Source organism: Cupressus sempervirens, chromosome 5, assembly GCF_028749045.1.
Source record: "Cupressus sempervirens isolate cs-2001-9-10 chromosome 5, ASM2874904v1, whole genome shotgun sequence".
Taxonomy (NCBI): Eukaryota; Viridiplantae; Streptophyta; class Pinopsida; order Cupressales; family Cupressaceae; genus Cupressus; species Cupressus sempervirens.
In genome coordinates this window covers 354571967-354589019 of record NC_143122.1, presented here as the reverse complement: position 1 = coordinate 354589019, position 17053 = coordinate 354571967, and the positions used below count along the sequence as shown (strand labels likewise).

Genomic DNA, 17053 nt, shown 5'->3' with positions numbered 1-17053 from the left:
TCTAGAAACTTCATGATAAATCCATTAGCATTCACCAAAAACATTTTACATAGTGTTCTGTGCCACCAGCTCATCATTCTTATCTTCTATCTAGTTCACAAAATTCTAGATAACTACCATGTCGGCTTAGATCTGGTGAATCTTCAACTTTTCAAAGTAATGCAACAACTCGACATCATTGGTTTACTGGTGCTCGGCACCTGAAGAAATTTTGTGAAACTCGGCTCTTGAAATTCACTCGGCACTTCAATATCACTTGACACTTATATCTTGCTCAACACTTGAAGACTTACTCGACACCTATTATCTTTTCTACTACTCAGCACCTGATCTTCACTCGGCACCTAAAGACTGCTCAACACCTGAAGATCACTCGGCACATACTAAGTTGAACTTGCTCGGCTTCAATTGAGAATCTGTTCGGCACTAACTAGGACTTAGTTAATCCTTACATCTTTGATATGTCTTGGTGTGTCCATCCTCTGTGTCTTAGAGTATGTCATCAGTACACTATTTCATCAATGGCTTAGCTGATCCTTATACTTCATTACAACATCATAACTTCAACCTTTCTCTCTAGGTACTCTAGTTACATCTTATTGATTGCCACCTCCTTGTCAATCAACCAATTGATAATATTTGGATCACTAAAGCAATTATCATTCCTGCAAGTGGCAAGTTTGACATCAATGACAAAACAATGATTGAAACATTCTTTACCAATTCCATTTCTCTTCATTCATGATCTTTTCAATCATTTCCAACACCTTAAACATCACGTGCTAAGGAGAAAATTAAGCTTGGAACAATAAGTCAACTTTGACTATTTAACACTTTTAGCCTAAGAAGCAAGCCTTAGTGTGTGATGTTTAAACTGTTATATAATTAAGCATAGGGAGCACCAATCATCATGTGAAATCACTCTTGGAAGAGTGCATCTATCCACAATTTTTTCAACATCATGTAGGGATTGAAAAATATCAATAATGTTGGAAACAAAGATTGAAAGCCTTATAGCCAACGAGGATTAGATTTCCTCTCTTATGATTCATTGATCATAAATTTTGCAAATCAAACATTGAGCATTGAAGATTGAACTAAGGTCACCATCCATAATTTACTCTACAAATGGGCTTTCTCTATTAATTGGTGATAACAAAATCCTAAAATTGAATGACTGATAATCCATTTTTCGAAGCATGCAGGCTTGGCATCCCATACACCCTTTTTTCTCTATTTGATAGTAGGATTGATGGTTGGCTAAGATTCCAACCTCAAAATGATGGCAAAAAATATGCTAGTGTACAAAAAATCTTATCATTTGTATGCATCCTATAAACTTGAGATGTGCTTGTGAGATTTCCAAAAATTGCTTCCCTGAGTCAAATAACATTTTTTAGTGAATGACTATAATGTTAGTTTTATATATATATATATATATATATATATATATATATATATAATGTACTTGCCCACATTATATCCATGTGATACGTAGATATGTATGTGAAATATATAAAATCCTAAGATCATATCTTGGTCACACCAAAGCACTTGATTTTTAACCTTTCTTTGTAATCATGATAAGAGGTGTCCATAAAAGTGCAAATAAATGTTGAACATATCACTTTGTTTCACATGCACTAAAGTTTCCCCAATAAATAAGCCACATAATCCACAATTTGAATTCAAGTTGATGAAAATGATCAATGTGGCAATCACTATTTTATTGTAACGTTTGTTGTAATAACTATGTAACTTTGGTTGTAGTAGCCATGATAAATACTAGTTAGACTTTACTTTTACATGGAAGCTGCTTGTGACATTCTTCTTATATTCTTTTGCATTTTTTAATTTAAAAATAAATAAATTCTAATCTAGCATCAATTTGAACCCAATCAAAGATCGTTCTACTTTGGGCTTCATGAAACTTGTTAGAATTATCATGCCATAAAACAACATTACCATGAACAAATTTTGAAAAGAAAATCAAGTGCAATGTTTATTTCTCTGTGACATTTTCGTTGTTAAGTATTTTGTTAAGCTCTAGGTAAGGTAACCAGTGAGGAAGATCTTGCATTGTATTAATTTACCGTCCATCTACTCCTAAATTGGCTACATCGACTAATAAATTTGCAAGCTTATTACCTTCATATAAACTGTGAGTCAATATGAAGAAATCACATGAATCTAAAATCTCTCAAGCTTTATGAAGAATGTAAAGGATATGTCAATTAAGGCACTTTTTATTTATGCAAACACTAATGATGATCTTAGAATCTCCTTCAATGTTTACTTTTTTATATCAAAGATTTCTACTTAGAATTAGATCTTGAAGAACGACATTGGCTTCTGCAATATTATTTCTCCCTATCCCTCAAGTTGTAACGCCCCACCACGGAACCCAAAAGAAATTAACCTAAAGTTTGTTTGCCAAACATTTAAAAAATAAATATATTAAACAACAAGAGATAACATAGCGAAGGCAATAACTCACATACATACAACCAATATAAACAAATTATATCTCTTAAGGGTCCCATGACATTGAATCACACACACACACACAAGTTTTATGAATACTAAATATGATACATAACAATTCCACATCATAGAATAATCACAAGTATGAATCCAATGAAATAATATACCATTACATAGGATGCCACTTGGCATAACTAGAATGGACGATCATCCGCTATACAAGTCACATGGTATGAAAAGCTCAAAGAATATACACCACGAATAAAATACATCATCTCATAAGATCTCTGATAATCAAATACAATACAACAAAATATAACCATCCATCAAAAACACAAGATCAGGATGAAACGAACAATTATACAAGTACATCCAACAATGACAACTAATTGTCGAATCTTAATGGTATAAGAAACACTGCCACTTGACCTCGTGGAACTTAAATGGCCCACTCCCACCATGCTAAGGAGATAGTCTCAAGTCACAAACGGATATCAATCCACAAGTCAGAACCAACATCTAGGTCAAGGAAACCCTGATAGCAATCTATCTCAAAAATACCAAAACACTATTAACATCTAAACCAAAGGCAACAAAGACACATATGAAATCTACTATGTAAGTGGACAAGTGTCATCACATGAGCCAACTCTAAGGTTACCCTAGTAACCTTTTTAGACTCCGCCCCCCTAGTGTCTCTATGCAACATCAGTATCCTTTTGTACATACAAGGCATACTAACAAGGCAAGGTCGCAACCAAGCATCCTCTCTACTTCCATCCTAGCCTGTACTAGCACTCAAGGCATGGGTGAGGAAAAAAACTAACACTTATTAATTAATTTTAAACCCATTTAATGAAATGTTATCACTCATTAAAACAACTTACAATGGATTACCCAGGCAACCTCTTTAGGGCTCTGACCTCCATTGCAAACCACTTTCCAAAATACACATAGATTACCTACCTTGAGCTCATAAAAAGTACAACTCATAAAATCACAATTTTCACCTTAGTCCTTTATAAGCAACTAGAAAGCACCTAAAGACAAATCATAATATTCACCTTAGTCCTATACAAGCAACTTGAAAGCACCATAAGATAACAAATCAAAAACTCAAAGGTTACAACAAGAAAGTCACAATAATCACCTTAGTTCTATATAAGAAATTGGAAAACATCAAAAGATAACTAATCGAAAACTCAAAGATTACATTAGGAATATCACACCATTCACCTTAGTTCTATACAAGCAACTGGAAAGAACTAAAAAAGATTAGATCAAAACTCATGATAGAAATACATGAATACATTATCATGGTTAGGTATAAAAGATTGTGACCAAATAATAACTATAACATCATCACAGAACAAAACTCCTCAAGACTCTGGTAAACATCCTGACTGGTCAACGTACTTAGTCAAACCTAAACCCCAACACAAAGTAAAACGTACATCACAGCAAGTGTATTTTCATAATTTTGTTTGCTTTTGAAAACATCAGATTTTGATTTAAAATAAAGTCCCAGTTTTCATTTTTTACGTATCAAATTTATTATAGCTTTCGAGTCCACAAGAACCTTAACACTCAACAAATCATTAAAAATAATTTCCCTTTAATTTTTTTAATATATCTAAACATTTAAAATTATAAATTATTAAAAAAAAGCTAACAATGATTATTAAATTATTAATAAAAATAATTAATAAATTATTAATAAATAATATTTATTAATTTAATAATAATAATTACTAAATTAATAATATTACTAAATTAATAATTAAAATATATAATAAAAATTATTATAAATAATAATTAAAAAAAAACTCATTTAATATATTTAGAAAACCCCATAATATGGGGTGGCCATCGCACGACCTGACTACGTTGGCAGCCTCGGCTGTTGCAGTAGTCAAGTACTGCACGACAACCTTGGTTGCCATCACAACTGCGATGAGTAAAAAGGAAAGGGGGGATGGGGGGTGGTGGTCCTCATTCACCCAATACTATTTTTTTAAAAGAAAATTTTAAACATAAAACCCCATATCCGAATTCTAAAAAAAATGTACAATACAATATCATTTCTTTTTCTTAAACATATTATTATTCCCATAGTAATAATAATATATTATTACTGTGGTATTAATATATAAAAATTAATAATAGATTCGGTACGAAAATAATTACAAAACTATCAATTTTGTATTTAATTAATGATATTGTTTTTTCAAACTCCATCCTGAATCCATAGTTTTTCCAAAACAATCTAATTACGAAAATAAGGTTCTCAAACAAGGGTTTCAAATAATTAATTCGTTGAAGAAGATAAATTTCAACACGAGGGTTTCAACCCGAATAAATTCTGAAAACAACTCTATTCAAACATGAAAAAGACAAAGAGATTTCAAAGAGGAAACTACTATGCAAAACTCACAAGATCCTACCTTGATCTGATGCTAACTGATCAGATGCTCAGAGCTTGCAAGACAATTCCCTTCCTTTCGAAAACCCTCTTTCTCAAAAATTGGCTCCTCCAAACCTGTCTCTAGAGAAATGAGCTCTAATTTCTTAATAAAGAGCTCTCTCCCTTTAGGGTTTCAATTTTGCAATCACATGAAACCTTTTTCTTTATTAATTTAATTTATTTTAATTTCATGTGTTAACTTTTTGCATTTTAATTAAAATAAGCTTTATTAAACTTATTCTTTCTCTTTTTTATTAAATCACAAGACGTCTTTAATAAAATATTTATTAATTTAACAAATAATAATATTTAGAGTTTATTATAAAAAATAAAATTCATAAATAAATTATTATTAAATTAAATAAATATTATTACACCAAAATTAGAACTTTAATTAATTTTTTAAAATTTAATTCTTTTATTTAATTTATTTTTTAGTTAATTAAATATAATTATATATTGATTTTTCTTTATAAAGTTTTTGTGAATTAGATCATTTAATAATCTTTTTATTTGATTTAATTTTTACTAAAAATCACAATAGACTCACAAATCCAAATAAGAAAACTTATACTAAAGACAAGGTACTAAATCAAACAAAGGGATCAAAATCTCAAATTCACGTCACTTGACGAAGGAGGGTAAATAACTCAGATTCTTGTCCTACTTTATTGGCTTAGGTTTAGAATTTGGACTCAAGAACTATCTCCTCTCTTTTACCATTGAGATATTGCGATAGGGCACTCATCCTGATAATTCAGGGAAGTCGATGCCTGGTACCTGTAATTTGCATAGAAGCCGGGCATGTACATACACATACAAATCTAAACTAAGCATGTAATGGCAGGGAGTGGTGCATCGTGTAGATCACCTCTAACAGGGGACTACAATTCCCTCCCTCAACTACATCAGAAACATCATACATAAAGTAAAACATACATATACACTATACATATGCAAGTATGGGGTAAGTATCCACAAAAACTGCATATAAATCATCCATCTAACTATCATCATGAAATAACTGAAATCACTATATGCAAGCATCATCATTGAAAGAATAATCACGTACACATGAAATAATCGAGTATTAAGTAGCTCCTCCCTTAAATCAACTGAGTATGAAATAACATCCAAACAAATAGAGAAATCAAGTACCACTAATCATCAAACATAATCATAAAACTGGCCTAAAAGAATCCAACAATCCAGCATAAAAGTAAATTAGGGGTAGTCATTACACAAGTTCTTGGATTGCTAATATTATAATATAATATTGTGTTATATTATTATAATGTTGAAGTTAACAATGGTAGAAAATATGAAAGATTTATCGAATATTAGATTTTGATTAGATATTCGATCTGAAATTGATATATGATTCTAATTCGTATAAGTATTATAAAAACTGAAACAATATTGTTGTAGATCATATTTACTCATGATGAGCACTATATTAGTATTTGATGTCCAAAAATATTCTAATATCTAATTTATTCAATATTTTTAATTGATTGTCTACTAATAAGTATTGCATTTTATTGCATATTTCTCTATTTTTAATCATCCTTTTTCCCTTTTATTTTATCTTTATTTTTTGGTTATAAATTAGGTTTTTTAAGTTGAAATTGATTGTATTGTTTAAATTATGTTAATTTTCTTTATATGAATTTCCAAAGTAATCAAGTATGGCAGAGAATAATAATAACCTATAGCCCCCAAATCCACAACTAACCTTCTACCACGAAACTCTCCATAATTTTTTTGAATCAGTTGTGTACAATCTTAAAATGGAAGTACCCATGATTAAGACTTTAGCTCACACCCTTTATTGAATTTATGTTCCATGGATTTATTCGTGCTTAGGGTGACTCTTTGTCCTACTCTAATCATTTATTTTTAGATTTTTTTTACACAACCCCCAAGATTTTGTAATCATAAATCTCAGGATTTCCTTGGGTATAGGTCAACCCAATTTGACCTATACCTAGGACTAAATGATCTTTGGATCTTGTGTCCTCTTAGGTTCCTTAATTATTTTCTCTAATGTTCTAGTTGGCTCACTTTGTTTTCAATCCCAAAAAATAGTACTTAAAGGAGATTTCAACATTTCATTTTCAATAATAAGATTTCGTACACACATAAGGTCACCATTCATGCACAACAGACATCATTGCATTCATAAGACATCTATGATTAAATACATTAGCATCTTCAAAAGTTCAAGGCATTGAAGGATTCATCGGGAGCATTTCCTCTTCAAGATCTAGAATCCATTGTTCGCCATCAAGGGAGGATATTTGCATTATATCCTTTGTATTCATTCATTTTCTTCATCTTCTTTAAAGCACATCTACATCCATGGCTCAATGATTTGGTAATTTATTGCCTTTTTAGAGATTTTCTACATTCATATTGAAGATTTGGCATCAACAACATCTAGCATTGCAAAATCCTTCATAATAAGGTTTCATAAAGCAAGGTGAATTATTTATAATTGATCTTACTTCTTTACATGAATTATATTATATTATATTTCAAGGTTAATTCCTCATCTACGACTTGACCAAGCAAGCCCTCCCCCAACAAACAAAATCATTTTTTCCTTGTGTAGATGTTCATGATCATAGTTTTAGATACAAACTTGAGTACCCTTTTTGCAAAACTTTCAGGATCCACATAAGTTTCAGGCACAAGTATACATTGACCTAAGGTGACTTATACCTCCAAGTTGATGTACACCCTCCATTACAACATATACATCAACATAGGTTGACCTATATCGAGATAAATAAATTTCTAGGTTTTTTTATTGTTAACTTCCTGATTCAAGATCTGGTCTTTGTTGTGTTACTACTATTTCTAGATTGTTATTTCAAGATTTCAAAATGTCTTCCTCTTCACATTCTCAAGGTAATTTACATTCTTTCTTGTCTATTTTGTTTCACATCTTATTGCTTACATAATAAGGGTTATACTTCTATAACTTCTTGCATTTGAATTAATTAACCCTAAGCAAATTAATCAATCTTGCAATCAAATCAAATTAATCAACTTACCTTCACAAGGTTAATTAACATTGCATGAAAGAGACTTGCTTTTGAGATTCCTTAGTATAATTTGAGTTTGCATTAACATCCCTTCATCTTACTTGGGTCTTACTAATTTAACTTGGATTATATTGAGGGTTATGCTTAGAAGCCCCTCTTTCCCTTATATTTTGAGTATTACCTAGTGAAGATCTCATTCGATATACACATCAAGTATTGAGTGCTTCAATTTTCCCCCAAACAAGTTGACAAATATTACAACGTTTTATCGTACAATACCTCATTTATCCCTGATATTTGACATATTCCAATCAATAGAATCAAATGTAAAAACCCTCACCACCCAACATAGTTATGAAGTTTTGTGGAGAGAGGCCAAAAGGGCTCACTACACATATGACTTATCTTATGATTAGGCGAAGAACCTAAAAATATCAAAAGCCAAAATAGCTACCTTCTTCGTTAATCCTCATACTACACAACTAGTTAATGCTAAAAACCAAAGTTGTTCATTAAATGGTGTATATACTATCTTTTGAGTTAATTGATGGATAGTTTTTGGAAGTGTGGTGTTGTTAAAAAGGTGGTCCACACACATAAGGGAATCAATTGGAATCCTTACCCATAGAGTAGATTTGGCTAATATAGCTCAAGAAGATAGGGTGAAAGCATGGGACCTCAACATTTTTTCATTCTTGCATTCTCTCATCCTGATGATGGATCACAGTGTGATCCGAAACGTTGATGCTAAAAAAAAAACACAATCAAACCCAGAAGCAAATTGTCAAAAAAGAGAGATGAATGTTAAAGTTATATAAATCTGATCTATAAAAGTAAATGCAAAGAATAGGGATAAGAATGTGTGCACTAGGTTGTACCAAAATGTATAAGATGCATTTTTTTCTTTGGAATCAACAATTTATAGACTTTGACTATAATTTGAAAATAATTGCACTCAAAAACTTTAAGATATGATAAAAACAAAAATAGTACTATCTAAATCTAATTTCTAAACTACTATTTGATAGGAAAAAGAGCCCATGACTATACAGCCACGAAAATGCACTTCCTTTACATTGCTTTTTGTAACTTTTCAAAAAAAAATTCCAAATCCTCTCCTTCTTAAAAAAAGTGCATTTCCGTGGCTGTATAGACGTTGCCAACACCGATGCATATAAATTGCCCCTATCCACTGGCTGATTTATACAATCTGTAGGTCAAACAAATAGCTTGTACCTGCTGGCCGTGATCCTTACGCGTCTCTGACTTACTAGTGGCAGAGTTTCTTCTTCTGCAATCCTCTTGTGGCCTGGACAGAAGCTATTTAATTATATTTCAATTTCTTTCTTTTTTGAGGTTATGTTTTATATGACACCAGTTGACTTCAAATTACAAAAAAACAACATATAAAACTCCCCACAGTTGCAATTATTCCCGTTTTCCTGAATTATCATCGGGAATGTTGTAACAGAGAAAACAGCACAATATAATTATTTATCATCACGTACATCAAATAACCTGCAGTCATTTTTGAGCCCCGTATTAGCCGTTATGATCCCTCCCCGATTTTCCCTATTTCGATGCCCAACTCTTTAAAAATTTGAAGGTTCTCGGTCCATAATGCGATTTTCAAGAAAAATGGCGATCAGTGGAATTAAATGCTCACCAACTTCGCACCAACTCAGCCTACAGAAATTCATTCGCATAACCTCATTAATACGTGCATTCAAAGTCCGACAGAACATTAATTGCAGATTCCTACTCGCGTGGGAGCATGAGCATGTAGTGCTTTTTCCCCCATTTTCACAGAGGAGGAGAAGAGCCCTAAACATGAAGAAATCTGTGATGCCCATGTTGACTGACATTGCAGGAACAGAAAATCAAAAGTATTGAACAATGCTGTAGAATTGTGTTCTATTTGTGAAGAAGATTTGCGGTTCCGACTGGTATGTAGAGTTTTTCCCCCATTTTCACGGAGAAGCAGATGAAGAGCCCTAAATAGCATGAACTTGAAGAAATTTGTAATGCTCATTTTGATTTAACTTGCAGGAACGGGAAATGAAAAGATTGAAGAAGGCCAAACAATGCTGTAGAATGCGGTCTATTTGTAAAGAAGATTTGCAGCTCCGTCAGGTATGTATAGGTTTTTTTTTTTACGATTTTCACGGAGAAGAAGAAGAGCCCTAAATAACACGAACTTGAAGATATCTGTAATGCTTATTTCGATTAAATTTGCTGGATCAGGAAATAGTAGAATTGATGAAGACCAAACAATGCTGTGGAGTTGTGGTCTATTTGTAAATAAGATTTGCAGCTTCGCGAGGTATGTAGAGTTTTGTTTTTTCCCATTTTCACGGAGAAGAAGAAGAGCCCTAAATGACATGACCTTGAAGAAATCTGTAATGCGCATTTCGATTAAATTTGCAGGATCGCGAACTTAAAGGATTATAGAAGACCAACAATGCTGTAGAACTGTGGTCTATCTGTAAAGCAGATTTGCCCCCGCCGTGTCTGGCATGGACCGGCGTTCAGTTGCAGGAGTCTTTTAGGGTTTAGATTATGGAAAATGTAGCGGCGTTCTTTGTTTTCCTGGCTGTTGAATTAACGGCTGTTTTGGCGGTCGGTTCTATGAATTCTCTGGCGGCTTCTTACGGAGAAAACGGACGGACGCTCTGCGGATTGAACGCCGACGGTTCGCATTTTGCGACTTGCTTTGGCAGCGATGCGGCGATCGTGTACGGAGCACCGCTCAGAAAGGCGTTCACAGGGCTGACCGGTGGCGACGGATTTGTGTGCGGATTGGAGGGCTCTGGGCAGCCGTATTGCTGGGGAAACAATGTGTATGTTCAGATGGGAGTGCCGCCAGCCGCAGCAGAATATGTTGAAATCAGTGCTGGTGATCACCATTTGTGCGCTTTGAGGAAATGGGCTAAGGTTGAACCTTCTGTGGATTGCTGGGGGTATAATATGACCGGATCATATTTGACAGGAGTGCGATTGGAGTCCATTACGGCCGGGAGCTTATTCAATTGTGGGCTTGTTAAGGGGAATCACAGTGCGGTTTGCTGGGGCGATGAGACGGGCAGTGGAGTAATTAGTAATGTTCCCAATGGTTTCAGGTTTAGGAGCTTGGCGGCTGGAGGGTATCATGTTTGTGGGCTTTTGTTGGATGAACCCTCTGGTAGGGCTTTTTGTTGGGGAAGGACTGAGTCGAGTTATGGATTTGATCCGCCGGGGGCTTTGCTGAGTGCAATTGTGGGCGGCAAGTTTCATGCTTGTGGTATTTTGATGGTGAATCGGCAGGTTGTTTGTTGGGGCCAGGCTTTGTCAGGGATGAGTCCCCCGCCAAAGGGTGTGGAGTTTTTGGCCCTTGCTGCCGGAGATTTTTTCACATGTGGTGTTACGAGTTCACTTCAGACTGTTTGCTGGGGTTTGAATTATCCGAGGAATTCTCCGCTTGCAATTGTGCCCGGGACTTGTAGGGCCGGGCCTTGTGAGGCTGGGAGTTATGAGTATGAGAAGAACCTTTGTTTGCCGCCTGCTAGGGTCTGTGTTTCTTGTAGCAGGGCTTGTCCTGATGGGATGTATGAGTCTAGGGTTTGTGGACAGGGTGGTGATCGGCAGTGTAGTTATAATTGCTCGGTGTGCGGGGATGAATGTGGTGGAGATTGTGGGAAGCAGTCTAATGGGAAGAGGAAAAGGTCGGCTCTTGAGACGCCCATGATTGTAGCAGAGATGGCTACAGCGGTTGTTGTTGGGGTTATTTTGTCTGCCATGGCTGTTGCTTGGATCAGGTTCAGGATGTCTAAGCCGGATCTGCCAGAGGCTACTGTTAGTATCAAGGCGTCGCCTGCCCCGGTCAAGAAGGCGAGTGCTGTGCAGGTATTGAACTTAACCAACATTGCAATGATTTTAGCTGAGGTTATAAAACAAGAAAAGATTCACTGGGTATTGTGCATAACCAACATTGCAATGAACTTAATTAACCTGAAGTTAACCATTATCTCAAGGAGATCAATTCAGTCAAGTTTTAGCTTTGTCAGATTCCATACTATACGATGTTTTTGGTTATGGTACGATGGCTACTCTTACATTATCAAATAACTTGATAAGTCGATGCTTCTAATCAAATGTAAGTTTACTGGTTTGTTACTTTTGGTTTTTGCTGTGAACAAGTGTAGAGTGTTGACTGTTTGCCATATAATGTAGCTTAGCGGGTGGTTGAATGTCTCAATTTCGCAAATGAAAGGGTGGTTTTAAACTTCTATTTGTCAATTGATGTAAACCTTATGTTTCTGGACATAACCTTGTGTCTATTGGACTTGTAAAGCTTAAGTTGATTGGGATAAAACTAAATGATCCATTATCAAAAAATAAACAGCGAGGAGAGAGGGATGGATTTTAGCAAACCAAACAGATATAAATGCAGGAAAAAGAAAAGATTCGACACGAGTATTAGAGAATAGATTTTAGTAAACCAAACAGCTATAAATGCAGAAAAAGGAAAAGATTCTACATAAATATTGAAGAATGGATCTTTTAATAAATCAAACAGCTATAAATGCAGGAAAAAGAGAAGTTTCGATACAAATATTTACATCACGAAGAAAGCGTGACAAAAAACTAAAGGTTCGCTCTTGCAAGAACATAAATAAACAGTGCCCAAGTATCTACAGCAACAAATCAAACAGCGGCAGCATTTTTAACAGCGACCTAGCTTTTCATCATTTTGATATCGATTTCTTATCTATAGCTGTATTTGAATACACTCCCACTGTGTAGCTGGGTGTATATATTTTGGCGACCTGATATTCTTGACAAACTTTCTACTAGTTTGCGTGGAGAATTCTGTAGCTTGATATTCTGTCACAAAATTGATTTTCCCGTGTGTGGAAGAAATAGTTGGACATGTCTTGAATAATCTCACAATTCTCTGGAGTGCATTGTGTCATGAAAATAACCTCACGCACAACAGTTCTCACTGGGTTCACTGTATGCGTCTCTTTCAATAAAGTATCAGTAATTCCTTGATATTTCAGTATCTTCTCATAGAACGGATTAAATAGACGGGGTTAGTGTCGAACCCTGGTTTTGACGTATAGATCCCAGGTATCACCTTGATTAAAAATTCATGACCAACAACATTTATTTTAATCTGACGTCTACTTGTTCAATGGTATGGTTATTTATGCGCACGTCTGTGTCGTTAATAATGGGTTACTTCACTTTTTGAAACTGGATTTTTAAGTATTGATTTTGACCGGTTATATTCACATTAAAAACTTGAATATAAAAGTAAAATATCGGACTTGCATTGAAGTTCTCAGCTATGCCATGTGCAATCGTGCAAATTATTAGTTAGATTGAATAGTTCACATTTTTTGGGGGTTACAGTCGTCAAAAGTGTGTATTTTATTTAGAAACCAATCGCTAGAATTCGGGCGATAATCTGTGCCTTTCCAACTGAGATGCGGTTGGTCGAATTCCCGAATTAAAGGTTTTGAATAATGTTAACAGAGAAATGAGGATTCTATTAATATTCATAAACTATACAGTCAAAAGAGAAACGAAGGTGTGTTTAATAATATTCAGAAACCAAACAGTCAATGGAGAAATGAATGTTTTTAATAATGTTTGTGAGATAAAAAAGGCTTGTGATTATGGATAGTTAAACATGCTAAGTATAAAAGCGCACACCATCTACATACATTTATTTGAACATTCTTCTTTTTGGATTCTCTGAATTTTTATCAAATGATTATTTTTATTGTTAGTCATTTTATATTCTTCAAACAAATTATTTATAGAGTTAATAGGATTTATTTGAACACTTTCTTTTTGAAGTCTAAATTTTCTACTGTGGATTTTTATCCAGTAATCTAATTTTTGCTATTTCTCTCTTCAAACAAATTATTTAAGAAGTCTACATATAAAATTTTAATACAATTAGTTTTAATATTAATGTCAATGTAGGTAATTTTAAATTCAATGGATGTATTTCATGTCTATTCTGACAAGTGTGTATCCCTGTCTCTACAATTGTATATTCTAGCTGTGCAAGTTTTCTACATGATTATTTTACTTTAATATTTCTTAGAGGTACATAAAATGTTCACCTTTAAATATCACATTTAATCTAGGATAAAAAATGTTGACTAAGAGAGACATTTACTTAAGTGGGTTTTTTTTTGAATATGTGAACATCTATCAGATGTTTTTCATGTCTCTATATTCTGTGTTTCTGTGGGGTTGTTTATCAAGTTAAAGTTTTTAGATTCAATTGTGTGAATTTTGCACATCATGCTTTAGATCACATTTTATGATCCTTTAACTCTCTCTAATGACAGATGACATTGATGTCTAAAACTTTCCATATAGTTAGTACATTAAATTGTCCACTTTTCAATATCACACACAATCTGACCCAAAAAGTTGAGTGAAAGAGACTTATACTTATGAAGGCCTTTTTATGAATATGGACAGGTATCAAGTGTATTTAATGTCTAATTCTGTCTAAGTCTGTCTGTTTGTTTGAAGTTAAAGTTTTTAGATTTCATTGTGTAAGAATTTTTGATTGTTAATACTTTAGATCATACTCTGTGATTCATGTACTCTTTTGTATTGCATTTTGATAATGAATCACACAATCTAATCTAAAAACTTGAACTTTTCACACAAATTAAAAAAATCTAATACGATAATTCACAGAGTTCATGTCAAATTGAGGAACAATCCAATCTAAAAACTTGAACTTTTCACCCTTACAAATTAAAAAAATCTAATAACGTTAATTCACAGAGTTCATGTCAAATTGGGGAATTGGAGAATCAATCAATTTATGTATTTTTTTGCGTGAGACATTATTAGTAACAAGCTATTAATTCAGTTCAGAATTCATGTGAGTTTGGGTATGTGTGCGAATTACACTTGAACAGCTCTTAAAACTGTGGAGAATCAATTTATGTATTATGTTGCGTGAGGCATTATTGGTGACAAAAACAAACTACTTTGCACAGGTTAACTTATTTGAACTTCTGATGTTCAAAGAACTGCCCTCTGACACCTTTCCCTTCTTCTTGCGCAGCACGAATTCAAGATGAAGCGGGCGCAGGTATTCAAATACGAGGAACTAGAGCGGGCAACAGGGGGCTTCAGCAAGGAAAGCGAAGTAGGGCGTGGCAGCTACTCAGTGGTATTCAAGGGAATCCTCTCAGACAGCAGGGTCGTGGCAGTAAAAAGGGCAGTTGTGGCAGCAGAGCGCTCCAGAACCGACTGCAACGAGTTCGAGCGCGAAGTGGACCTACTCTCCCGTCTCAACCACGCCCACCTCCTCAATCTCCTCGGCTACTGTGACCAGAACGGAGAGCGCCTCTTAGTCTACGAATTCATGTCCCACGGAACATTACACGAGCACCTACACGGCAAAACCAAGCCAAAACTCAGCTGGACACGCCGAGTCACCATAGCAGTACAGGCAGCCAGAGGGCTCGAGTACCTACACGGCTATGCCTGCCCGCCGGTCATTCACCGCGACATCAAATCATCCAACATTCTCATCGACGAAGACCACAATGCCCGAGTTGCCGATTTCGGCCTCTCTCTCCTCGGCCCGGCTGACAGCAGCTGCCCGCTGGACGAGCTCCCGGCGGGCACTCTGGGCTACCTCGACCCGGAGTATTACCGACTCCATTACCTCACCACAAAATCCGATGTCTACAGCTTTGGCGTCCTGTTACTCGAGATTCTCAGCGGGCGGAAGGCAATCGACATGAAATACGAAGAGGGCAGCGGGAACATAGTCGAATGGGCCGTCCCGCTGATCAAATCGGGCCAAACGGGGCTAATTTTGGACCCGGATTTGGAGCCCCCAATGAACTACGAGGCCCTGTTTCGAATTGCGAAAGTTGCATACAAGTGCGTGAAGATGCAGGGGAAGAAGCGGCCGTCCATGGATCGTGTGACGACGGAGCTCGAGCGGGCTCTGGCGTTGCTGATGGGCACGCCCTGTGATGAACAGCCCATTCTGCCGACAGAGGTCGTTCTGGGCAGCAGCAGATTGCATAGAAAACCCTCTGGCGGGTCGCAGGATTTGGAAGTGCGGGCACCGTCGTGGATTACTTTCCCCAGCGTTGCATCCTCGCAGAGGAGAAAATCCTCTGTTTCTGAGGACGCCAAGAATGAGCAGCAGCAGGAACATGCCGGATCTCTGCGGCGGGTCGTCGAAGTGAAAAAACAGGAGGAGGATGACGAGATCTGCCCGGCTTCTCCACAGCAAAATCTTTTCTTGCAATGTAATTTCTGATTTTATTGAGTTTCCTCCATTTCCAGGCGATTGTTTTGCTCAAATGTCGTGCGTGGATTTAAGGGATGCATAGTTTTAATTTTTACTTCTTTGATTATTTTGATTCAGAACAGATTTTGTAAAATCTGATTGTGGTGGAACGGTCGGGGTCATCTAACCATTGAATTTCCCAACTGACAATCCAGAATCTGTCATGTTCTGCGTTTATTTTTAATTTTATTTTGGGGGAAAAGTTAAAATTGTTTACAGCATTTTGGCGGATTGTAATTTGTTAAAAAAGTTTTCTCCCGGTGTACAGAAGATTTTTAATGGCTCAATCAAGTCGCTTCTGATTTCCATGTCTGGCACGATCATTTAATTGGGTTTCGTATTCTTCAGCATTCTTCAGTGCGGATTACATAACGTGTAAGGGCTGGCATTTTCAATCAATTTAAAGAGGACTTTTTAAGCCGCTGGATTTTATCTAAACGCTGAATTCGACTTTAATGGAGGAAGATGGCATTCTATTTCAGAAGGGCTTAAATTTAAATGTGTAAGATTTAAAAATAAATATACTATTCTGGTATTTTTTTATTTGTTTAATTACTTAAAAAAATGCTTAACCTTAGCTCATTTTAAAATTGAACTCTTAAGGTAATTGAACAAATCTTCTATTTCAATGAGATTGAATTTGGTAGAATGGATGTCTTTTTGAATCAGAAAAAATAAATTTATATTTTAAAAATATAATAATAATAATAATCTTGATAAATT

The 17053-nt window shown here is 35.2% G+C and overlaps 1 protein-coding gene across 1 annotated transcript; it reads left to right on the top strand.

Annotated features, from left to right (window-relative positions):
• The first annotated feature begins 9201 nt into the window (after positions 1-9201).
• On the top strand, positions 9202-16636 carry CR4 (crinkly4). Its single transcript, XM_089830325.1, has 5 exons — positions 9202-9944; positions 10048-10131; positions 10243-10321; positions 10426-11880; positions 15083-16636. Exons 4-5 carry the CDS (start codon positions 10558-10560, stop codon positions 16298-16300), a joined length of 2541 nt encoding a protein of 846 aa, XP_089686451.1. The 5' UTR covers positions 9202-9944; positions 10048-10131; positions 10243-10321; positions 10426-10557; the 3' UTR covers positions 16301-16636.
• Positions 16637-17053: the final 417 nt, after the last annotated feature.

What these genes read in the sequence shown, in the direction of transcription:
- CR4 (XM_089830325.1), top strand. Translation starts at nt 10,558, where the DNA reads ATGGAAAATGTAGCGGCGTTCTTTGTTTTCCTGGCTGTTGAATTAACG. An exon ending in AGAAGGCGAGTGCTGTGCAG is followed by an intron (nt 11,881 to 15,082) that starts GTATTGAACTTA and finishes CTTCTTGCGCAG; the next exon opens with CACGAATTCAAGATGAAGCG.